The sequence below is a fragment of the Nelusetta ayraudi genome, unplaced genomic scaffold (genome assembly GCF_046127955.1).
Source record: "Nelusetta ayraudi isolate G7.1 ecotype Tasmania unplaced genomic scaffold, CSIRO-AGI_Nayr_v1 ptg000007l, whole genome shotgun sequence".
Classification (NCBI taxonomy): domain Eukaryota; kingdom Metazoa; phylum Chordata; class Actinopteri; order Tetraodontiformes; family Monacanthidae; genus Nelusetta; species Nelusetta ayraudi.
Genome location: NW_027466057.1, coordinates 5,146,537 through 5,171,324, shown reverse-complemented (window position 1 = coordinate 5,171,324; position 24,788 = coordinate 5,146,537). Strand labels below are relative to the sequence as shown.

The window sequence follows — 24,788 nt, the reverse complement described above, 5'->3', positions numbered from 1 at the left end:
TTGGCGGGGTGTCGCTACTGAGCTTGGAAGGATGTCAGTGCCCTTTGTGACATCACAAAGAGTCTCTAATTTCCCAATGTACAATTTAGTGCACACTTCCAGAGACCTAGGGCATACCACTCATCTTTTACATACTCAAATTAAGCACTGTGCCTCTAAAATAACAAAGCTTGGGTGGCCTTCCCAATAGCTTGTGATAGAAACCTCTGCAAAATAATCCCAGCATCGGCCGTGTTTATCAGCGAATGAGCTTGTGGCGCCTCTGCGTCCACACAGGCGAGTCCATTTTTAGGTCTGCTTTCATATGAATGCTGAATACCGGAGTAGAGGCTGCGACTGTGGGAGGAGGGTTTGCTGAGTGCATGGGGGGTGAAGTGTGGGTGAATATTGGCTTTGAGTGGAATTTTCTCTCACCTGGGTCAAAACAGTTAAGTAGAGGCTCGCTCATAACTGGGCCATACGCTTGTCTCCCCACTGAGCCGTTAGCCACCACTGCTATGGCTGATTAGCTTCAGCTATATGGGCCGTACCTGGGCAGGAAGCCAGATGATTGAGCTGCCAGGGTGACCACGGACATAAAGTGGCAAAAAAACAAAAACTGTTTCATGAATGTGGAAACTCTATAAGTGGCTGAAATTGAGTCTATACAGAGAGTCAGCCTGTTTTGATATACGGGCCGCTGCTGGTAGCCGGCACTGGGGGCTATAAAATCTGGCGTATTGAGGACTTTTGGTCTACATCCTCGGTATTTTATGTATTCATGCCTGTATTCTCCACACACTTCAGTCTGTGTACCTGTCAACTTCCAGCCTATAAGTCTGCGTCAAGCATCTGGAGCCATGTGAAGGTGCAGGCTCCTTCAATGAGTAATAAGTCACGATTAAGCCGTGACAACCATTAAGAGAAAGAAAGCCATGCTGGAATGAGGGGGAATGGATACGGGGCAAAAAAGGAGAGAGCAAAAAATGAGGAGAACCAGACTTGGAACAAAGAAACAAAACAAATCATCCCGGACCATAAAGATGCCAGTTCTGGTTCTGAGTTGGAGAAGAGAGAGATGATTTCTAAAGCTGCCTCACTGAAGGACAGAGGGCAGAAGGCTGGAGGGGAAAAAATACTTACAGGTTATCAATCTTGTTGTCTTTTCTGCCCTCTGCTGGACAAGGCGCTTAATCATGTGCCTTGTGCCTCCATCAGAAGGTGCAGTCAAACAACATATTTGGAGAAAAAAAAAAATCATGAGCACACAAATATGTTTTAAAGCACTGTACGTATTTCATTATCATGATATACATCACAAAATGTGTCACGACAATTGATATACTGACGTGAAATTTTCACTTTCAGCCCATTCATCACTGTGAGCTTCTCTCTCGGTAAAGGTCATGTCTGGGACAATGTTTACACGTCAGCCTGTAACCCGTGGATGTGTAAGATGTGTGAGCTTTGCTCTTTATTTAGAACAGCTGCAGCGGAGAAATGTGGAGTGCTGAGATTCGGCAGAGTGGGGTGAGAGGTCAGGTCTAACACCAATAAAGCGTGACTTTGATCGTGGCGTTTATGGAAGCAAGAAAAAGGGAGAGGGAAGTTAAGAGAAGTCGAAGCAGAGGGAGAGAGTGATAGCATCAGGAAGAAAACAAATTAATTTCAACCGTGTGTGTGTGTGTGTGTTTTCTACTGACATCACTTTTTTGTCAGTAGAGTGTGCTGTCTCTATTTAAAGAGTTTATTTGTCCTACATACTGTAAGAGGTGGACTGACACAGTGCAACACAACCACGGAAAGTGCTTGTGTTGACTACAGACAGCCTGAAAAGAAATGAAAGATTCAAATTGCAAACAATAGCTGAGCTGATAAACATCAATGAGGTTAAATAGTACGGATACACTGCAAATAAAAAAAAAGTTTTGAGGCTGACTAGTAAAATCAATCAATAATTTAAATCATAATAATCCACTGATGGATGAACAAAATAAATAAATGAGTAAATAAAATAAAAGAACAAGAGATAATTAATAAATCCAAATATCAAGTTATTTGCAACGAAAAATAATCAAGAGTGAAAATTGTGATGAAATATTAAGTATAGAAATACATAGCCATTTAAACCTTCATAATTGTAGTCATGTAAACTATTTATTACAATGCATCGAGCGCACGGCCGCAAAGGCAGCACAATTAAAAACAAAAAACAAAACAAAATATCATGTAGTTCTGTATGACAGCCGCAAGAGGGCGCCCTTCCAGGTAGGGCAAGGTGAGTCGTCGTTCACCTCCAGTCCGCAGAGCGTTGCATCATGGTCCATGTAGTAGCGCGCCCGTGTGGACTAGTTTGACAAGAACTACAAAGGGCGCCACATGACAGGCAGACAGGCAGGCAGTCAGACTCCACTAAACAACAGTGACAGCAGCGACAACAGAGTGGGCGTGCGTGAAAAAGAGTTATGCGGAACTGGTGCGTGGCGACTGCTTGCCTGTGTTGTGGCTTCCTTTTCGCTGAAACTTTTTCGAAGCAGCTTCAACGGCGAAGGCAGCGGCAGCGGAAACATGTCTCTCCAGCAGCCGGAGGGAACGTTGTTGCCTCAAGTCACGATGGAAGCGGCGCCGCGCAGCGGCTGACACTTTGCGCTTGTTTTTAATATAATTTATCTACGTCATCACCATCTTTGTTACACTTTGTTGTATTTGTTATACACTCTTTTTTCTTTTTTTACTTTTACGCCGTTTGAGCTGCTTTTCCTCCCAACTTGAGGCCCCAAACAACCTGCTGCGAGATGAAGTTCAACGGCTACCTGAAGCTCCGCATCGGCGAGGCGGTGGACCTCAAGCCGACCACCTTCTCGCTGCGCCACTCGGTCATCTTCAACAAGGCGGCGCCGGCTCTGGACCCCTACATCGTGGTCAAGGTGGACGACTACAAGATCGGACAGACCCACATCAAGCAGAAGACCAACACGCCGACGTACAACGAGGAGTTCTGCCTGAACGTGATGAACGGCAAGCAGATCGAGATGGCCGTGTTCCACGACACTCCCATCGGATACGACGACTTCGTCGCCAACTGCGTGGTCCAGTTCGACGACCTGATCAAAACCTCCAACACCGGAGAGCCCTTTGAGGGATGGGTGAGTGCAAAGTGGGAATTGTGTGACATTTTCGCAGCAGGGCCCTCCTCGGGTATGTGGGACCCAATGTTCACTGGTTGTAGCATCGTTGATTTGTTATTTATATCAACGTACCTGTTGGATGATTCATAGGAATGCCACACAAGCAGGTGTGCATCTATGTCCTCCATGCAAACGTCAACTAAAAAAAACTTTTTAAAAAAGATGCAATTTCTTAGTATTGTAGACAATAATGTCCTGTTGCAGATGTTGCAGAATTTTTGTAACGCCTCAGCAGAAACATAAATTCCACATTCTAGCATCAGCAAAATTCACAGCTATAATCCTGGTGTCACAATTCTGTTTGCCATAACTAGTGGGGTTTGGTGGGATCGAGGGGAGGCTAAAAAGAAAACTTGTTTCAGCACGTTCTATATGTACGCATCAACAGGTCCTTTTTGGCACACGATTTGCGGTTTGCACGTACAGGTTTTGAGTTGACAGAGCGAGGATGTAGCTCAGGAAGTAAAACATACTATGTCGTTGAGAGGGGTTTGCATTTTAAGCGTCAACGCCTGAGTTGTTTAGCAGGTTGTCAGTTTCTTGCTTGTTTATTTGCATGTAAACTTGGAGCCCACCTTGACTTCCTCATACTTCAATTAAGACATTTCCTCCACAGAAAGTGACTGGTCCTCAGAGGAATACATCAGATTTGAACTGGTTTCAATCTAGACAACACTGCATGTAATCAATTTAACCTCTGAACTAGAGGACAAATTCTGTGTTGTCATGCTTGCTCATTATTCTGCTTTTTCCATTTCTTCTTTTACCGTCCGTGGGCGCAGTTATCCCGAGTCACATCTCATGACACCATGAAGGTTGTTGGTCATCGGTTAAGACGGCCTGAAACTGCATGCACCCACTGCCTGCAGTGTCGAAGTCGTCGCTAAAATGAACCTGTGTGTGTGTGTGTGTGTGTGTGTGTGTAAAACAGTCCCCTCATGCGTCCGTGTTGAGCACACGGTTGATTTGAGTGTGCGAAGTCGGCCACTTGACAAACTCATCTCTATGGAGGTTGAAACTAGACGTCCTGCCGTATAGTGTTACCCGTCCAACTCTCAGCCAGGCACATGAAATCTCTCATCTCTCTCTGGGACTTCATGCCACCTGCAGGTGTAGACTGTAACGTGAACCTGTCCGGGCCTGGAGCAGACCGAGTTGGTACTGACGACATATAACAGCACTCTCTCCTCAAGCGCTTCTCCCCCCCGCCCCTGGAAACCAATGCCTCAATCGATGTCCTGTAAAGGTTTTATGAAAACCGGCAAGTTAACCTGTAAAAAAAATAGTTTTACAGCTGCGGAAAACTTGCGGTGAGATGAAATAAATTCATCAGCAAGTAGAACTACGGTACCTTTGCATCAATCTCTTAAGCGTAGCCCGGCATGTAGTAAGCTAGTACCCTGCTTTGTTAAAGCGAACTCTATCTTTTGATTTAAACGCGTAAATGCATTCATCGTAAAGACAAACAACAATTTACAAGATGGCTTTAAATGCGGTAATAAAAGCTACTAAACGGGTACACACTTGTATACAGTACAAGTACTGCGGTCAAGCCGTGTTTAAGCCGAGCCTTGAAACCAGACGTGTGAAAAGGAGTCAAAAAAACGATTCTCACTTCAACACACAAGCGCTGAGTTGTTATCGCCATGATCTGAGCCGCCAGAGTGTTTTCAGTGTGTGTGCGTCTGCATGTGTGTGTTTGTGTGTGCGTCGATGCACATCAACAGACTGGTTTCTCTCACACATGTGGCTGCAGAGGCCTCCTCGCAGGCCTCCACACGCCCACGCCGCAGTTTATCGCAGCTTTCCCACCACCTGATTGCCGCTCAAGGGCTCGCTGAGAAAGTGCTGGCTGAAAAAAGTGCTCGACGCCAAGCTAATTTAGGAGCTTGCCGCCTCCTGGCGCCCGTCCAGGTGCTCACCTCTTATCGCCTCTTCAGGCTCTCCATCGCTCCTCGCCACCCCGGGGAAATGCACAAAGGGAGTCCTGTCTGGAGTCACGTGTCGGTTCGGCTTGAGCAGAAAATCTCAAATGTTATTTCTGCCTCTACGTTGACACCAGAGCTGTGGTTCTCAACTGTTGAAGTCTCAGGAGATGTTAACAATTAATCGATTATAGATTAGTTGTCGATTAAGAATTTAATCGTTTAAATTAAATTAGTCGCAATTAATTTACATTTTTTTCACATTTTTTTTGTTGAATGGCGTGGTGTATGCCTGCGTACCTAGAACAAGTTACTTTTAAAAAACTTTTTTAAACAACTTTAAAAAGTTGAAATGTGACCCATTAAAAGTCAACTTAAAGTCAGAGGATAAATGTTGAGGGTGTTTTTACTGTTCACTAATTTAGAAATGGGTCACATTGAACCCTCAACATTATGAAAGGGTTAAATAATTTGTTTTTTACACATTTTTCATTGTGAAATTTAGGTTCTCAGGAAAAATTGCCACTTATCAATTAATCGTTAATCGATCGATAAGGTTAATCAACTAACGCTGAATAAATTAATCAATAATTTGCGTCCCTACTCAAGACCAATGTTTTTTTTACCCTATAATAAAGTCACGACCCAAATTTATTTCACAATTATAAAAATGCTTCTTTTCTATTCTATTCTAGTAAATAAATAAGTGAAAATATTAAGTTGAAACTTAATTCGCTAGAGTAAAGTTGCCTGGGCTGAGATCTCACTGTGAGAACACTTTGATCACATCAAGTCTCTCAGTGGTGGTGCCTGTGTTTCAACATATTCAACATGTTGCACATAATTGTCATGAATGAGTTGTGCATTAAGAGCAAATTGTCCTCTTTTTTTGGGGGGGGGGAGGGGCTTCGAGCAGGTCATGAGCGTAGAAACTGAGAGTGGGTTAAATATGGCTCCTCAGCTTTTTCCACTAAGCGTGCTGCTTAATGGAGTGAATCGTCAGCGCGACCCCCGTAGCTATTTAAGAAAACAGAAAACTTCCCCTTCCATTATATGCCATTAAAAGTTCTGCTTTTTGAAGGCACCACGCTGCTGCTCTTCTATTCTTAGCCCGCGCTACACCCTGGGTGTCCCGTTATTAACTGCCCATATTAGAGCCATGGGACCAAATTCTCTCACTTCTGCCGCTGCAGCGATACATCGGTGTATTCTCAAGGGGCATTTTTCTAAATTTTCGATTCAGAAGAACTTTTTTTTTAACACATGGCTATTGTTAGTGAATCCTGTGGGCGTGGAACCTGTGATAATAAGTTTTCTTTCTTTAGCAGAAACTTCTGAAGCGTTAAGTAAACTGAAAAAAAGGCATTCCGGTTTTGTTTTGTTTCTTTTCTTCACCTCCAGTCTTCACCTACGATTCAAGATTGATATTGTTGGGTCGGCCTGCATGTCCGGCAAGTCTGTTCGAACCAGCAAAAGCCTTATCGTGCACTCCTGTACTGTTGTTATCATTGTTTAGATGATACATTTCTCTTAACTGTTATCAGTAATGCATTTCACTCAAGGACATCATGTGATTATTGTTTTTTTGTAGGATTTCAGTTTATTTATTTTTTTCAATATTTCATTTAGTAAGCTGTCTCTCTCACTCTCACTCTGTCTTTCTCTCTCTCTCTCTCTCCACACCATCCAAGTTTAACCAAAGTTTAGTTAGTTTGTGATGTTTATTTTTTTTAATTGTTTCACTGCGTGGACGATGGACATGTGTGACCGTACCACATTTCAGATCAACAAATTTGCATTAATCATCATTAATTCCGTCAAAGGAACAACACAAATTCAACCATTCAGAAGATCTCAACACAAAAGACAATCAGTTTTTCTAAGTAATGAAGGTGAAAAATAAATAAAATAAAAAAATACAGGTTTTCCATTTTCTGGTGAACAACCAGAAAATGCTTGTTTTATTTGAAAAGTCTTTAAAGCTTTTTCTCCTGTTCTAGAACAAAGCAGGAGAACAGAATTTGTTGATCCAAAGACACAGAAAGTTGTTCAACAGTGGGTGGTGCGGCGGGGCGGCATGTCGTCGTGTCTCTGTCTTTTAAATTGGCTGTCGCTGGCCGTTCCCTTGTCATGGTGTCAGCATTTGTGTTATTTTTTTTTTCAGATGAGTTAAACGTATGAAGTCCATGAACTCTAGCGCTCGGTGACTTCAAAGTTTCCGTTGGGTTCTTCTTCTTCTTCTTTTTCTTGCTGGCTGCAATCGATATCTACTGCTTCCTCAGCTCGCTGATTAAGGGTTTTCGTCTTTGGTCATATCTGAGTAATCGCTCCAGCATCCTCTGCAACCAGCCTGACCTGCTACACCGGCTCTTGGAAATTCCTCCGGCGTTCCGAAAGCGCACGTCAGAGAATGCCAGCATGTGCAGTTTCTATAGTTTGCATGTCGAAGCCCTGATTGCGCCATTGTTTGTTGTTTGACACGACAGAATATCACATTGATTCCTATTTTAACGAGTTTGTACAGTTCATCCCAACAGCATCATTCAGTGCTTTTGCATTTGGCTGAAATTGCTTGGAAACCGTCTGCATCCACTCCTGAGTAACTTTTCAAAGAATGCAACACTGAATATTTCTTGTTTTTATTTGTCTCTCTGTCTTCAGATGGACTTGGAGCCAGAAGGAAAGGTTTACATCTGCATTTCCCTCACTGGATCCTTCGTTGACGGTAAGGCTACCAATAAGAGCGTGTACGTACGTACTTGTGTGTGTGTGTAGTCGGTCACAAATTGATTGTGGCCCTTGTTATTTAATACATATTTTGCATCATTTAATAGTTCGGTGGAACATTTTCTCAGAAGGTTTTCTGCTGATTCTCTCTAATCTAATCACTTGTTTAAAAAAAAAAAATCTCAAAATTCTCTGAATTAGCCTTTTAAGCTGCAATCCTGTTTGCAAAATTCAATGTTCCATGAGCTCCTTGTGTGTTCCGTTCATGAATGTTTCTAATAAGTAGCAAAAGCTGAAGGCATCAGTGGCGCAGTAGAGCCAAAGGGACGTCTTCGAAAAAGGAATGTCAGTCTTGCAAAGTTCTCAAATGCCCATCTTTAAAAGTTCCAGTCTAAGGTGTTTTTAAGCTGGTCTTAACATCATGAGACCAATTAACATAGTTTCAGCTGTGGTAAAAGGAGGAAGCAGCCCCTGCAAGCTGCCTTTAAAAAAAAAAACAAAAAAACAAAACACCAAGACTGAAACGAAAAGGTGACAGGAGCTGAAAGTAAAGTCTGCTAGAGAGACGAGCGCAAATACTGCAACAGCAGTAATACTTTTAGCAGAACTTGATGTCATTTTTGTATTCATTTGAGAACGCATGACGTTCCCCCGTTTAAAGATGTTGCTTCGGCTCTGTCGAGTTTTACGGGGAGGTTTTGTCAAAGGCTGCAAGCCAGCACGGCCCGCTGCAGGGTGGTGGCCTGCGTCTGCTGACTGTCAGCCTCTGGTGTCGTCCTTGCACTAATAGGGAACTGGGAGTCGGAGATAACTCATTAAGCTGGCAGCAAACTATTGATTTGGTCCACTTTGATTGAGATGTTTCCTCTGTTTTCTGCTTTACGTTTTCTCTTCACGTTGCCTGTTGACCGTCAGAAGGTTTGCAGCGAAGGCTGCAAACGCTCGGGTTCAAAAATTACGCCAGCACCGTCTCGTCAAACCAGCAAATCGCGCTGTGAAAAACTGGAAACCCAGTGTTAAATTATTGCCGTTTCGATGCTTTTTGAATGTCATTTCAACGATCGAGTTTAAATCGCGACCTTTCTTCTTGGAGAAGAGATGAGTGCATCTACAAGGGAGAGCATTGACCTTTACCAGAGCCGTGTAAACTACTTTGAAGCGCGCCGTAACGCGAAGCCCCCCCCCTCATCTCCCCCTTTATCACACCCTCCCGCCCCCCGTCCTCCACCACCACAAGAATTTCAGTAGCGAAGGTGGCGGGGGCTCAAGCACGCAGGTTTCCATAATGCATGTGCGGTTTCGCATCATGAGCGCTGTGCAGCGACCCTCCATGAAAACAGGTAGCGCAAGCAGAGCAGAGCACCAGCGAACTGAGCCCACAAACGTGCAGAGATCTCCGAGGATAATACGATTGTGTTGCGGATACAGAGTATTAATTCTTTGTTCATTCTTTTAATCCACCTACTTGAGTCTGTCAGCTGAGATGAGGAAGTGGGCGTGTCAGTTTAAATACCCACAACTGTAGGTCTTTTCAGAAAGCCTGTATGAAAATCATAAAGCATCACAATGATCACATTGATGGCAATTCATTTCTTTCTGCTTTTGGACACTTAAAAAAAAGATATTGGGGAACATTTTCATATTTATATTTTTATATTTAGGAATACTGTCCTGTAAACTTGATTATCCAGAATTCAACTCATCACTGCTTTCTAACAAGGGCATGTGCATCTTAACCTCTCTGAGCCTCCCAGGAATGAGAAAAGTCCGTCCTTGACTTATTTTTGCTCGCTCCACTTTTCCGAAGGTGTGTACTCAAATGCACAGACATAGAAACAGCCCTGTGATGTCACAAAGGGCATTGATACATTGCTGCAATATTGCTCAGCCCAGGTATTCACCCCTCCCCTCCAGGACCTTCCAAACATTTGCAACAAAGCATCACTTTTAGTAGGAAGCCAAATCTTTGCCCTTTTTCTTCTCGCACGTAGTGTCAAAATAAGCTGCAGTTGCGACCAAGAGTCCGTTCAGAGCCAAACGCAACATCCTACAGCGCTGAGCTGTGTGTGGCAGCAGGAGGCTCACTTCAGTGTTTCACTTCAGCGTTTTTGCATTCCGTGAGATGAGTTTCTATGGTTCTTTGTGTGGTGGCCTGGACAATGGTCGGGTGGTTTGTGCCACCTTCAACTTCCTTTTGCCACTGCAAATGTCTGCGGCAATGTCAGAAAGGGCCTTAAGTACTGCTCAAAGTTCGCCGTCCACTAGTTGAGCCTGATTTAGATATTTCCATACACATTAAGTACATCATTAAGTACTAAATATGTATCAATGTTGACTTTTTCTTTGCTGGGTACATTTGTGCGAAGTGAAGGTATTGGTTTGGGTTAAGTCCCAACACTTGTTAAGTGTTGTCCTCAGCTCAGCCCTTGACAGTAGAAGAGCCGAGCCGGCGTTTGTGTCGTCTCACCACTGCCCCTCTGTGTTTTCCATGGCAGAAGAAGCCACGGTGAAGGAGAAGACGTACAAAGAGTTCACCAGGAAGCGCAACGGGGCCGTGAGGCGAAGGATCCACCAGGTCAACGGACACAAGTTCATGTCGACCTACCTGCGGCAGCCCACCTTCTGTTTCCACTGCAAAGAGTTCATTTGGTGAGGCCCGTCGCCGCGGCGCAGCGCACTGGCGTGTCCAGCGGAAGCTCCGTGTGACCGTGTCTGTCTCTGATTTTTAGGGGCGTTTTCGGAAAGCAGGGCTACCAGTGCCAGGGTGAGAAGCTCTCATTGTCTCTCAGTGCAACTGTTTCACCAACACATTGACACAAGTCGGATAATTGGCCCTTTTTTTGTTTGTTTGTTTTTTTGTCGTCCTTTTAATCAGTGTGCACCTGTGTGGTACACAAGCGATGCCACCAGCAAGTCGTCACCGTGTGTCCTCGCATGAAGAAAACGACAAAAGAGCAGGTGAGACACAGAGCGCACCAGTCAATGAAACACACACTGCAGCATCTGCATTTCCATGACTCCCTAGAATTGCGCAAAACCTAAATATCACAAATAAAAAACTAGTGTGGAAACACCTTAACTTCGGAGAAAAAAAAAGGGTTTTCACGCTCTCATGAGATGGTTTTTCAGACACATCGATATAGAGGTATTTCGCAAAAGTGTCATGGAAACAGATTTTTTTTTTTTACAAATAATCAAAGAAAAATATAACAACCATTCCTGACAGCAAACACAGGTAAACAAACAAACGCAAATGTAATTCTCGTAAAATCTCACGGGACAAGATTTTACGAGAACTGCGGCTTATTCAATGAAAACACCTGCAAATTGCAATTGTATTTTTTTTAGAAATATTGCCTCTATTTTGCAAAAACCTGTGATGGAAACGCAGCCACTGAGACACTGCGGCTTGACTGGGGAGTTGGTTCATGGCTTCTTCCTGTCCACTCGACTGCATACTGCTGAACTTGACAAGTTTCTCTTCCTCGGGGGATTTCACAGAAGAGCAAGTGTAGCAATAAAAAGCGACCAAGCCTCACTGTGACACAAATAGGAAGTGGACATTCATTTCAAATGCAAGCGCCATTTAGCACAAGGCCGTGACATGACAGCCATAAGTCATGTCCTGTCTCCCTCCAGGCGACGAGTCCGGGCTTCAGCATTAACGTCCCGCACAAGTTCAGCAGCCACAACTACAAGTCACCCACCTTCTGTGACCACTGCGGTTCGCTGCTGTGGGGAATCGTCAAGCAGGGCCTACAGTGTAAAAGTAAGAGCCTTCCCGACGCTGCCTTTGCAGATCACCATGTTTGTGGATTTTCGCACTCACTCTCCCCCGTCTGCCTGCGTTCTCGCCTCGCCAGTGTGTAAAATGAACGTCCACATCCGCTGCAAAGGAAACATCGCTCCCAGCTGCGGGGTCAACAGCATGGAGCTGGCCAAAGGGCTGGCAGACATGGGTCTGCAAGCTGGAGAAATTGCAAAACGCAACTCGGTGGTAAGTAAGCACATAGGGTTCTTTTGTCAAAATAAAACACGTGTTGATTTTTTTTCCATAACTGATATAAACTGAGCTTGTCTGTCTGATGTTTTTGAACTCCCACAGGTCAACCATGTAAGTCAGAAGAGGCCGCTGTCTGAAAGGAAGGAGAACAGAGAAATCCAGCAGGTGCTTCCTCGACTGGGAATGTCAGACTTCACGTTCATCCAGGTCCTTGGCAAAGGCAGCTTTGGCAAGGTAACGTTACACATAAGTTGCGTTTCAGTTACCCCTAGAATTGTACTTCACAGCATTCAATGGAAACACCTGCAAATCACAATTGTACTTTCTCGAAATTTTTGAAATAATAACACTTTATAACACTTTTATTTTGCAAAGAACTGTCATGGAAATGCAGCGATAGTCATGTGAGAATTATTACATATAATGACATTAGTGACAAAATTGTGAAGACACGAAATTTTGGCTGTGTTGCTATTTTCATGAATGTGCTAGATTGCTCTTGTCAAATGAGCTTCCTTAAAGACCAGACCAGACACGGCTGCTCGCCCTTTACCGTAAGCCATCATATCTTTAAACGCCTTTAAAGAACAGAGAACAGCACTGCAGACTTTCAGCGGTTTCACTCCTGATGAGCTTCTGAAAGTTTAGCAGAGTCGGACGTGCTGCTTGCAGCCAGTGTCCACTCTTGCAGGCTTTAGGAAGCCTTGAGTTGCAGCTACCTGGCCCATCTAGCAGTGAAAAATCTGTTCCATCCGGCATGCCAGTTTATTTGGAAATGTCCATGGAGCGTGAAAAGCAAAGTGTTGTTTAATATGAAAATATTTACATAACAACGTTTCCAGCAGCAGAGCAAATGAACACACTCACAGAGCCCCATTTTTTACGTGTTGGATTGCCTCGGAGTCCAATATAAACTTTCCTCCATGGTTTTTGCAGGTGATGCTGGCAAAGCTTAACGGCAAAGAGAAGTTTTTCGCTGTCAAGGTGTTGAAGAAGGACATCATTTTACAAGACGACGACGTGGAGTGCACAATGACGGAAAAGAGGGTGCTGATGCTGGCCCGCTGTCACCCTTACCTCACACAGCTCTACTGCTGCTTCCAGACTGCAGTGAGTACACATAGCATAACAACAAAGAGCGTCTTTATGCCCAGCAGGACACGCAAGAATCTTAAATGCGCCGCAGTTCTGGCACATAAACCCTTCCGTTCTGTGTAACTGAAGGGTAAATCATGTCTTTACAGTCTTATGTAACGTCTTAATTGTAGGAAACATTCCAATGAAATGCATGGAAGAAGTGAATTAGACATGTATCAAATAACTTTGACCAAACCAGTTCTTGTTTTCCAGTATGATGCATTTATATGACACCAATAATTCTTTTTTCCTTTTATAGTTATCTTGCTATCATCAATTTGTTCATTGTATTGGTATGTCAAGCAAAGCCGAACAGAGGTAGCAGTAATTATTATGGCATTTAGTTGAGTCAACTCAACTAGTCATTTTAAATCATTTTTTAAGCTTTTTTAAGCTTTTTGAATTTGCTGTGCGTTTAATAAACTTCAAAAGTTTAATTAAATATTGCATTCAATGATAAATTGATGCCAAGCATCAGTGCTTACCAATGTGTCACAACTCAAAAAGTGGCTGGAGAAGAGAAGTAGAAATGAGAGCAGGCCTTCGCTGAGGCTCAGTCCCGAATAAATAGGCTGCTAAAATATAGTACGTAATGCCTCTCAATTTATTTATTACCAATGGCGTTTCATCAGCTTGCAACTCATTGTAATGCACAGAATCTCCAGCAGGTGGCAGCAGTTTACCAATCATGTCCTGCGATCTGCGAGGCTCCGCCGTCAGAGCCGCGGCTCAGACAGCAGCGACCTAATCAGATTTTACTCTTTGAACCGACGCTGACCTACTTCACCTCAAGTCAAAATAGAGCACAAAACTTCAAAGCACAGACTCGGAAACAAGCGTTCAGGAAACAAAACTGGTGCAAGCCGAAAAGCTGGGAAATCAGCGTCCGCTTCAGCCACAAGCGAAAGTTGCTGTTCGATCTTCAAGCCATTTTACAGGAAACGACTAAACGCATTCAGCTGCTGGCCGATTGACGCACACAAGCGATCGCCACTCATCTCACGACAGCACAAAAACAATAACAAAACTTTTGTTGTTGTTGGCAAACGCATGTTTCTCCGAATGAAGTAGACTTTTGAAGTAGTTCGTGGGAGGGAGTGGGGGTGGGGGCGACTTGTATCAACTCACTTGCGCCAATATTCCTCGTAATTGCATCACCACTGTGGTGAAAGGAAATTTAAGCCTCTCTGGCTGTGATTCACACTACCAGTGAAGAGTTTGGACACACCTTCTCATGCAATTTTTTTTTTTAATTTTTACAACTTGTAACGTAATTATTCAGTAAAGAAAAACACGTTAAATAACTCTGAATATGCTTTTTATGAAAGGTGACTTTTTGTTTGAGTTATTTTGCACTTTCATTGTGTCCTACATAATTCAATGTGTGTTCATACGTATTTTTGGTGCCCTTCGGTGAGCAACTGCAACGTTAATAGTCATGAGAATGAAAGAAAATACATTCAATTCATAGGGTATGTCCAGACTTTTGACTGGTATTGTATAACAAACATATCAAAAGCGGGAAACATGGTGACGGGGAGGTGAACATGTTCATGTGGGCTGGACACACATTTTGTCTTTGAGCGAGTGATGCGTCTCTGGAGCGCCTGGGCCTGGCGGGGACATTTATCATTGCTGCTCGTCCTCAGACGACGGCGTTAAATCTCGCCCCTCGTCGCCACTCTTTCTGTCTCATCAGGTTCCCAGCGGCTGGATCCTGTAAATTAATTAGCAACATTAAACTCAAGCCACCGTGGAACTGGCTCTGTGCGTCGGGGGTGTTCACTTTGAATAAAAGTACTTTTTTTGCGGACATAGAGTCAAAGTCGTCTCAGAGATCGGCCGTCGGTTTAGCATTTTGAAATATGCCACTCGGTATAAAAGTTGGGAATGTTATGAGGCTGTCTCATTGAGCTTAAAAAAAAGTTTTCCTGCAGTTGGACCTCCCACTGAGTGCCGCTAGCTGGGCTCGTGCAGCACATTATTAAAGGCAACACCTATAATCTCTGGGTAAATATTAAACCGCAGGGCAGATTTAACACTGCCTGCTCTGTCTGCGTGTCACGAGCACATGAGGAAGCTTTATGGTCAGAATCTGACATCACATTTTCCTGCAGAGTCTTATTTTTCCCTCCCGGTCCACACTCTAATTTTCTGGATCACGTATTGACTGGAGCCTGCGTCTCCGTAATGAGAAAGAAAGATTTATGGGCTTGATCGGGCGTAGAAAAATCCATTAAAGAGACGTGTGAAATTTACGAGCGGCCTCGCCGTTTCATCCTTGGAGGCGTCTCGGCACGCTCGCGCTTCCGGACTTTTCTGAAACATTGGGGGAGGGTGGGGGTTGGTTTTGGATCTCCACCATTGAATTGGCAGTTTGAGTTGCGCTCACACAATTCTCATCTCCTCTCCTCCCCACCGCAGGACCGCCTCTTCTTTGTGATGGAATTTGTGAATGGAGGCGATCTGATGTTCCACATTCAGAAGTCCAGGAAGTTCGAGGAGCCCAGAGCTTGTTTCTACACGGCTGAGATCACGTCGGCGCTCATATTCCTCCACGGCAAGGGAATCATCTACAGGTCTGAATCAGTGAGCGCAAAACAGCAAGAAACATTCAATCACTTTAAATCTGTTTTCGGGAAATAGACGTATTTGCAATTTCTTTACACGTGCCCGAAAGAATATTTACAGTTCTGAGTGTTTATTCCAGGAGAACCCAGAATGTGCAGGTGCTTCGTGTCGTTCGCAAATCATCCAATTCTGTAAAAAAAACTGCAATATTGTTGCCGTAGTCCTCAGATGGATGAGTCCCGTGTCGAAAGCAAAATCCTCCAAGGAGCTCTTAGAGAGCAGCGGCTCGAACCCGAGCCAACGCCTCCCGCATCCAAATGTTCGTTTATAAGGTTATCATCATTCATACATTGCCATGCCATCATAATAACCAGCGGTTTCTTTCACCTCGCAACCGATGGCACATATTTTTGTCTTCCATTTCCATGGTAATGATGTCATTGCCGTGTCACAGCTGCGCACACACAACATGAGCGGGTCTCTGAGGACTGTACCGGATGCTGTGTTCTTATTGTGTCGGCCAACACACACATACACACAAGGTTCTCTTTTAGTTTTCTAGCCTTAGCTAGAAGTCACACTCTGATGTGATCTCAGTTTGTCTGCACTGTATCTTTATTACCTCTTTCCTCCCCTGTGAAAAATGAAATGCTCTTTATGTTAAGATGATTGTTTCGACGTTGGGGGAACAGAGATATGCTGCACCCGGGCTGGCTAACGTTAACAATTTAAAAGGGAGAGAGTCCCCCAGGAGGTGGAGAGTATCGTTAACAGCTGCAGGACTTTGGAACTCGTGGGCTCCCTGAGTGTTGCACCTCCTTTTGCACCCTGTCTGTCAAGAAGCACCATCTATTCAAATCGATTTGATTAATATTGGGGAAAAAAAAAACCTGCCTAAGTGTCGGTCAGAGTTTTCTTTTTTTTTTGTACCGCGTGTACTTTTACACTCACGCACACTCACGCCACAGGCTGACAAAAAAAAAAGCTGACACACGTCACAGTGTTTGTCAGCGCTTCCTCTTTACTACAGTGGAAATGTATCTGTTATGGCAACTCTGCTTGCTTTGCAAATATGCATTTTTTTTTGTGGAAGTTAAACTGTCATATGTGCGTACCGTGAATTTTATAGCATCCAAGTGACCCAGCTGTGGCAAGAGGGAATTCCAAGTCCAGTCGACGCTCATGTTCCTGGCTGCCATTACACACGTTTTGGACAGGAAATATGCGCCTGTGTGTCCTGTTCCATTTTGACCTTATCAGCAAAACACCAGCACCAACTGTTTACTACACAGTTGGCCGCTCATGTGTGAGCATCATCTCTCTTTTTGGCCAGTTTACTAGGCGGCCACGGTCAGTCAGCAAGGGCACCAGAGTCACTGTTACACAATCAGCTTACTGTAGAGACAAGCAGACCGGATTAATCCAACCAAAGCAGCATTACTAGACAGAAGTGAAGGCGCTGCCCTCGTGCATCAACTGACTCTCTGTTAGAGAACTGAGAGTAATTATTTACTGTGAAGCAAGTGTTTTGTGTGACGGCTCAGCAGCTGTTTAATGCATAAATGTATCAGTTGTTATGATCTTAAAATCTCCAATTCTTATATTTACATGAGTAAAAACTGCATTTCCTATCTGTTTCTGTTATTTGTACTATGAAATGTTGCCTTTAAAGGCCTTTAAGTGAAATACATCCAGTATTTTACTGTACGTCTCCTTTGTTCATGCTGTCAGGTGTAACGTTTTTTACATATTTTAATATAGATTCATTTTAGTGTTTTAGATTGATTTGAGTGTTTTAATACTGTTTTTTTTTTTATTTTTTATGCTGCAACAATGTAGTTTCCCATTTTGGGATCTATCTATCTATCTATCTATCTATCTATCTATCTATCTATCTATATTTAGGATGCAACTGTAGACGAATGCACACTTTGAGCACACGCTATTGAGACTTTTAACTCATCCCATTCAACTTTGCAAGATAAGAAATGTCTTGTGATGATAAATCTGTGCTCTTCCTATTATTTTTGTTTCCCTGCAGGGACCTTAAACTAGACAACGTCCTCCTCGACCAGGACGGCCACTGCAAGCTGGCCGACTTTGGCATGTGCAAAGAAGGCATATGTGACGGTGCGGCCACGGGAACCTTCTGTGGGACTCCAGATTACATTGCTCCAGAGGTCTGTATTCTACTCTCTTGCTGCATCAATACAAGTCAAAAGGCTTTGAGCTACTTATTAATGAATGAAGGGCGTTTTGCTCCTTCGGCTGCTGCACCTGTGAGAGAAGACGGAGACTCTGGCCAAGATTTAATACAGCCGCCCCCTCGCTTCCCGAAGGTTCTCTGGGTTCATATGATGCGGCTCCCAGCGCCGTCCCCTTGCCATCACACCACCTCACTACAAACAAAGACTGCGGTTGCTGCTGTCACTCCATATACCCTGGAATTTCACTGGAAGGCAGCTCGCTCACATCGTAAATGGCCCTGCTGACCCGACCGGTCCTCGATCCCTCCTTCTTTTATAGTCGCGCTTGGCTTTCATCATTCAGGACCAGGATGTTCTCTGTCTGTCATGTTTAAGAGGAGTTTTTTTCCTCCTTCTTCTTCCACAAAGCAAGACTGTTGCGTCTGAATTTATGAAAGGCACCTTTTGCTGCTCTCAACATTGGCCTCCTCAGCGCGACGACACCAGGAACACATTAATCCCAAACAGAGAGTGTTTATAAGAGCACAAAGGACTTTGTGACTCCTATTGCACTGCGGTGGTGTTTTTGCTCCGACTGTTACGCCTTTACGTGTTTTCACAGATCCTGCAGGAGATGCTCTATGGCCCCTCTGTCGACTGGTGGGCTCTCGGCGTGCTGCTGTACGAGATGCTGTCTGGGCACGCCCCCTTCGAGGCGGAGAACGAGGACGACCTCTTCGAGTCCATCCTCAATGAGGAGGTTGTTTATGCATCCTGGCTCGGCGCGGAGGCGGTGAATATCCTCAAGGCTGTAAGTGTTTCTGGCAGTGTTTTTTTGTGTTTCCATTTTATGCTCGCGGCGAGTCGGAGGGGGGAAAAAAAGGAAAAAATACACATTGGCCACAGAGAAACAACAGCAAGTAAACATTGGGGGTAAATACAACGGGATGAAGGACTGAGACGGAGATGTTTTCGATCGTCTCTGTCCGATTTCAAATTATGTAATTGCCGCAAACGATTTTCAAATGAACTGCCGACGGTGGGAATCAATCACCCGAGAGAGAAAAACCAATAGACGGCGCAATCGTCTAATAAAGGGCCAATTCCCTCCCTTCCTGGAGCGTTATGCGCTCGCGTGCGCCCTGTGACAAATTAGGATGGCAAAGGTCGCAGGAGCGCCACTTGAGATTTCCATGACCGTCCTTCAGGCGGAATGATTCCCAGAGAGCGGCGTGACTGGCAGCCCACGGCGCTCTGGCAGCCAGCTGTTTGGCCTGGGCCTCTTACATAACTATATTAAGGCATGGCTCAGTGGCAAGCCACAGCACATAGGCTATAAATATGACGCCAACGCCTCCCTCCATTCCTCCACCGCGTGGTGCACCCCTAGAGTCGCGTTCTAGCCTTGTCCCCGTGCCAGCCTGCTCAAGGAAGCGCCACACACCCCGCGTGATCCGTGTCGCAAGTTACATAAACACGCGTGTCGCTCTTTTTTGGGGCTTGATCCATTGCAAGGGTTCCCTTTGTCGGCGAGTGAGCCCGCCGTCTTCACTGTGACAGGGTTTTTGAGTGGCTTAAATCTGTCGAAAGTAACACAAATGTTTATTGACAATAACGACCATAAAAAGGCTAAAGGTTCGAGCTCCGCGGCCCATAAATGAGCACACATTAACGAGAAACTACACCAGCGAGTTGGCCGTCTGATGCATAAATATGAGAAAAGTAGCGTTAAACGGTGGTCACATTTTTTTCCCCAGTTAACATTTCATGAAAGGAGAAAGCAGCGACGCTGCAGGAGCCAAGATTCATTGGCTCGTTTACCTCAAGTAGCTTATCAGTTTGAATAGAATCACTTGGCTCTGTTATTACACAACTAAGAAATCAGGTTGATGTGTTCCACACTGCAACTCCTGTCTACTGGCTTTGTGCCTCTGTGGCTGAGAACAGCTGGACACTTGTGCTGACTTGACCAAATTACACAAAACCATCATAAGAGTTATTAATGAATGAATGAATGAATGGACTTTATTCTCTATTATTGTGTCTTGTCCAAATAGGACCCATTCCTTTCAGATTATAAAACACCACAAAAACCCTAATAAATGATCACATTCACTTCCTTTAGATGACTCCACAATTCACAGTTAACACATAAATAAAGGAGTAAATAAAATAAAAGAACAGCAGACTTAATGTCTCACCTCAATGTACTTTTTGTTCTCTTGGCCCAGGCTTTCTAAAACCTTGTGAAAAACCATCTTAGTTTGTCTGCATCATTCAGCCACATCATATCAGCAGTTTAACACCTATCAAACAACTTCTGAGGCAAACTCATGGTACAAAGGGCAATAAAACGCAAAGTGGAACTCATTGTCAACATCGACTCTACATTAGTCACAGAGTCTTTCTTCTTCTGGGAACCCCCAGTAACGTCCCGTTTCCAGGTGCAAAGGCAGGACTCCCGAGCAGAGCAGAGTGCACAATGACCTCTATTTTTTGGTGGAGGAGCACACACGTATAACAATACATACGTATATATTGATGGTAATTTACCTGCTTCTGGCTTCTGTTTGGTTCTGCCGCTGACAGGTCTCCTCGTGAAGGCCTCAGGTCGCTGGCAGTGTTTTTAAACCGATATCGTAAACAGTGCAGATCTCTGCGATAATCGCCATCACCGCTGTGACGCTGTAACGGGGGCCTGTTGTCTTTCTGTGCTCTCTTAAATGTCACCAGCAGCCTTAAGATGTGAAAATAAAGAACTCTGCAGCCGAAAAACACTTTTGTTTTTGCAGCTCAGCTCCCCTCCCAGGGGCAGATTGAGACAGAGAGCTTTTCAATCAGAAGTGAAACAGGCAATCCACTTTACTTTCCTATTGTTTCGCCGCTGTGCACAGCAACCAGGAAGGAGGAAGATCAAGATGCACCTTTGAACTTTCCAACGTGGAAAGGCGCCAGACACAATCAAGGGTGTGCTTCTTTATGAGTAATGCTGCGCGTATCGTCAAGCTGCTGCGCGAGTAAAAGGAAAAGAGACGGGAAGTCATCTTGAGCCTGGCGTCGCTCCAAAAAACTGATCTTGTTTACTCATACTTCACGTTTTACGCCTTTGCACCGGCTAAAAACGACCTACAGGAATGCAACCCCCTTGACAACAAATCCATTGTGTGGTTGTTCACAGATTGATGTTATTTCACATTTCTTTTGTTGGCTTGTCTTTGGCTTCTCATTCAGACGAGCCGCATCTTTTACAAATGTCGCCTTTGTTTGAAACCCACAGCTATTGACCAAGAATCCCGCCCGGCGTCTCGGCTGCGTGGCCTCGGAGGGTGGCGAGGATGCCGTCGTCAGCCACGCCTTCTTCGCCACTATTGATTGGGAGAAGCTAAATCGTCGAGAATTGGAACCTCCGTTCAAGCCCAGGATTGTAAGTCAATAGGTGTCAATAAGTGATTATGAAATCCCTCAGCAGAACCATCTTGTGTTGTGAGTTGAACAGCCCTCTCCCTAGAACACGACCTCAGGTTGCTCATTCACTTCCTTCCTTCCTCCTGTCTGTCGTGTCCAGAAAATGGCAGAAGACGTCAACAACTTTGACCCGGACTTCACTCAGGAAGAGCCCACCCTCACGCCAATCGACGAACCTCTGATCCCTTCCATCAACCAGGAGGAGTTCATCAATTTCTCCTTCACCTCGCCTGAACTGCTGGAGGGCTTTGGGTCTCCTCACTGATACTCCTGACCCGCCGCACTCGACCTCGTACTCTCCCTCGTGCTCGTTGACAGCCAAAAATGACCAAGTGTTTCAGGCTGTGACATTCCCCAACCCTGTGAGGCACTCAGCGTGCCGAGAAGTGAGTCACGCACAGCACACAAACCAAGACTGCAGCGCGAGAACTCCGAAGCACTGCTGTGATTCCAGGAACACGGTTCCCGAACGACTTTTGAAAACAAAATTATGTTTCTACTGTGTTTTGTCTTGACTGTTAAAAGATTTATTTACGCGTCAGTTATGGTCCTTTTTTTTTTTTTTCATTGTTGGAAACGTGTTGTACAAAAGTGTACAATATCAGGTTTTTTTATGAGCATCTGATTTTTATTAGGTGAATGAATTTGCTTCCACTTTCTGCAAATGAAGTTGCACATTTTGGAGCATGAGGCTGTCGTCTGTGTTTCATTTTGAGGTCCAGCGCTGCTTAAAAAGGAAAAAAAACCGAAAATAATTGGCTTGTGGAACAGTTTGCCTGAAGTTCCCAGAAGAGCAAGTTTAAACCCAGGAAGAAGTGAGTTTGCAGGAAAAATAGCTTTTAAATGATGCATCCCTCTCTGGAAAAAAAAATGACACTCACATGCACTCTCTCCATTTTACAATCAAAGGGATAAAAAGAAACAGATGTAGGAAAAAAAAAAACATGTCACTGAATAGGTCACATGACTGAACCAATGTAATTTATTGAAAGATACTGGATGGATATATACATATCTATGTGCATATAGATATGCGTGTATATGTATATATACACTTTCTACACTGCAGATAGGTACTGAAGACATCAACAATATGAGCAAGATATGTAATTATGCAGCAAAGAAAAACATGTTAAATAACTAAATGTGTTTTTTTTATGTGTGCCTATTTTGAAGAATTTAAATATAAAACGTGTTTGGGTTTTTTTTCACTTTTATTGTTTCCTACATAATTCCATATCTGTTCATACATAGTTTTGATACCTTCTGTGAGACACTGCAATGTCAGTAGTCATGAGAATGAAAGAAAATACTTTAAATTTATAGGGTCCAAACTTTTGACTAGAAGTGTATGTATATATATTTATATACATAGATATATGTGTGTGTGTATATTTTAAATGATCCATATATATATCAATATTTATTTATTGTCAAAACAAAATCGTCCACCTTCCCCTGTGTAATTTGATCAGGCACATGAAAGATGATGCAAGACTGCACCTGAGGAGAAAGTGGCCAAGTGAGTCATGCTTTTTTGTGAAATGGCCAAACTTTTGGAGATTTCATCACACCGTTTCAATGAACAGGGGAAGAGTTTTGAGGCAATGACTAGTATCAAGCAGTTATAGTTGAGAACAGTAATCTCTGGGGCTTTGGCTCTCTGCTCACACACGCACATGCGCACACAAACAGTCTCTCACTATCACACACACTCCCATAAAGCACACGAACTTTGAAACCTCCCGTGTCCTTGGGCAGACGGCCAGTTTAATGACTGTTTTTAGTTGCTTGTTGTTTTCCTTATTTAAGCAACCAAATAAGTTGGGTAGGGTTTTTTTTTTTTTAATCTTTTTCCCCGAGTCTGCCTCCATACACGGAAGTAAAGTGAAAAGCAGGAAGAGGTAGACTGAGACCGTGAGGGTGACTTTAACCCTGCAGTGCTGAAGCATGTCCAATCATCTTTGGCCGCGCTTATCGTCATTGCAAGCCAGTACAGAATAAACAGGAAACCGCACAGCATCGTTGCTGTCGCCTGTAAGAGAAACAGGAAGACACAAACTGGAAATGATGCCTGAGAGCCACACTGAAGGGCATGAACTCGGCAGAGAAAGAAGACGTGTTGCTGCTTCGTCAAAACATGGTTAATGGTTAAAGAAAAAAACGTTTTTTGTTACCAATACTGAATTTGAACTGTAACACTCGGCTCTAACTTTAAAACGTGGAGATGATCTTCCTATAGTTTTTGTCAATTGGACACTTTGCCCTGATCGTTTGCAGTATAGTCTGGAATCATTAATGTCTGTTTCTTTCAGTGGCCTCCATCCTGTGGAGCACTGTGCTTCCAAACTTTCCAAAACCAAAAATTAATAGATTTATGTATCGTTTTAAATTTCTGTCCAGGAGAAGCACAGAAATATGAGTTTGTTTTTGCAATATTGCACTTTTAAGTGAATTTGTGAAAGAAATAATGGATACTATTTTGCCCTAATTTTCTTCAGGGTATGTCTCAGTGGTTGTGCAAAGAATGGGATAATCGAATAAGCGCCATTTTGTTTACTCACGAATGTAACCCTACTTGACTTCTTTACTCGGGTGATATGTGAATGAGAAGAAAAGTTTAGGAGCTGTGTCAGTGGTTTCATTACGGAGACATATTGATAGCTGCTGGCGTCGTTTCTGCGCTGCTCGATTGAATCAGTAAAACTCGGTACGATTGCTAGACTCAAGAAGCAAAAGATAATAGAAACAAAACTATGTTGACTCTGTTTGTGAGCCAAGATTGGGAGAATTTTGTGCAGTTACATACACATAAGGGATCGCAATCATTGGGAACGAACCATCTTTGGCAAATAAAATGGAAAACTTCTTTGGAAAGGTTAAAGTTCCCATACTATACTTATTTTTAGGTGTGTGTTCATTCTGGAATTCGGTGGAATGATCTAAAAACAACAACCAGCTGCTCCCTCAAGAGAGCAGTATGAACACTTGGCTTGGGGTGCTGTTGCAAGTGTCCGGGGTCCTTTTGTGACATCACATAAGGCCAACTTCGAGGGCTGTGTTTTAGCACACACTTTGTGAAAAGTGGAGCAAGCCAAAAAAGAAAATGATGAACCTTTCATGGGATGTTGGCAGGCCAGGAACACAGATTGTTGTGTGAAAAACCTTGGTGAAGTGCATTAACACAAAGCAGTGGTAATGATGACAAGGGGAGAATACAGCTGTAACTGAAGGCTGAGGCTCCAGTAGAACGATGTGCAAAATGTCAGTTTGGAGTTGTGTTGTAGTCAAGACTGCACCAACCGAGACCAAGACATTATCAAGACTCGAGAGTATCGAGATCGAGACCAGACCAAGACATTTGTGGTTCGGGACCAAGACTATATATCAAAAAAAAATAACATCAAAACAGAAAAAAATGTCTGTCCAGTCTGAGACCGAGACAAGACCGAGTGAAAATGCCTCCGAGTCTGAGACGAGACCAAGACCCTTAAAAAGTGGTCTGGAGACCAAGACCAATCTCAAGTAGTACAACACTACTTTGGAGAGGGCAGAAGAGTTGGATTATTTCTCCAACAAGTCAACAGCTCTGTCACATTTCCCTCCT

The 24,788-nt window shown here is 43.8% G+C and overlaps 1 protein-coding gene across 3 annotated transcripts; it reads left to right on the top strand.

The window, feature by feature from the left end:
* The first annotated feature begins 2,345 nt into the window (after window positions 1-2,345).
* Window positions 2,346-21,871, top strand: prkcha (protein kinase C, eta, a). 3 transcript variants are annotated; one of them, XM_076018058.1, is made up of 14 exons: window positions 2,346-3,125; window positions 7,754-7,817; window positions 10,318-10,468; window positions 10,549-10,583; window positions 10,695-10,777; window positions 11,438-11,588; window positions 11,683-11,816; window positions 11,925-12,056; window positions 12,759-12,932; window positions 15,384-15,538; window positions 17,572-17,710; window positions 18,339-18,527; window positions 20,994-21,140; window positions 21,282-21,871. In XM_076018058.1, the coding sequence occupies exons 1-14, from the start codon at window positions 2,775-2,777 to the stop codon at window positions 21,444-21,446; spliced, it is 2,070 nt and encodes a 689-aa protein (XP_075874173.1). In that variant the 5' UTR covers window positions 2,346-2,774; the 3' UTR covers window positions 21,447-21,871. The 3 variants fall into 3 exon arrangements, with proteins under 3 accessions (XP_075874173.1, XP_075874172.1, XP_075874174.1); XM_076018057.1 differs by having other exon boundaries at window positions 2,347-3,125; window positions 10,315-10,468; XM_076018059.1 differs by having other exon boundaries at window positions 2,349-3,125; window positions 10,315-10,468; window positions 11,459-11,588.
* The last annotated feature ends 2,917 nt before the right edge of the window (window positions 21,872-24,788 follow it).

Bases quoted from the DNA above. Each gene is read 5' to 3' on its own strand.
- prkcha (XM_076018057.1), top strand. From the start codon at position 2,775: ATGAAGTTCAACGGCTACCTGAAGCTCCGCATCGGCGAGGCGGTGGAC. The intron at 3,126-7,753 runs GTGAGTGCAAAG...CTCTGTCTTCAG, and splicing joins GAGAGCCCTTTGAGGGATGG to ATGGACTTGGAGCCAGAAGG. The intron at 12,933-15,383 runs GTGAGTACACAT...TCCCCACCGCAG, and splicing joins ACTGCTGCTTCCAGACTGCA to GACCGCCTCTTCTTTGTGAT.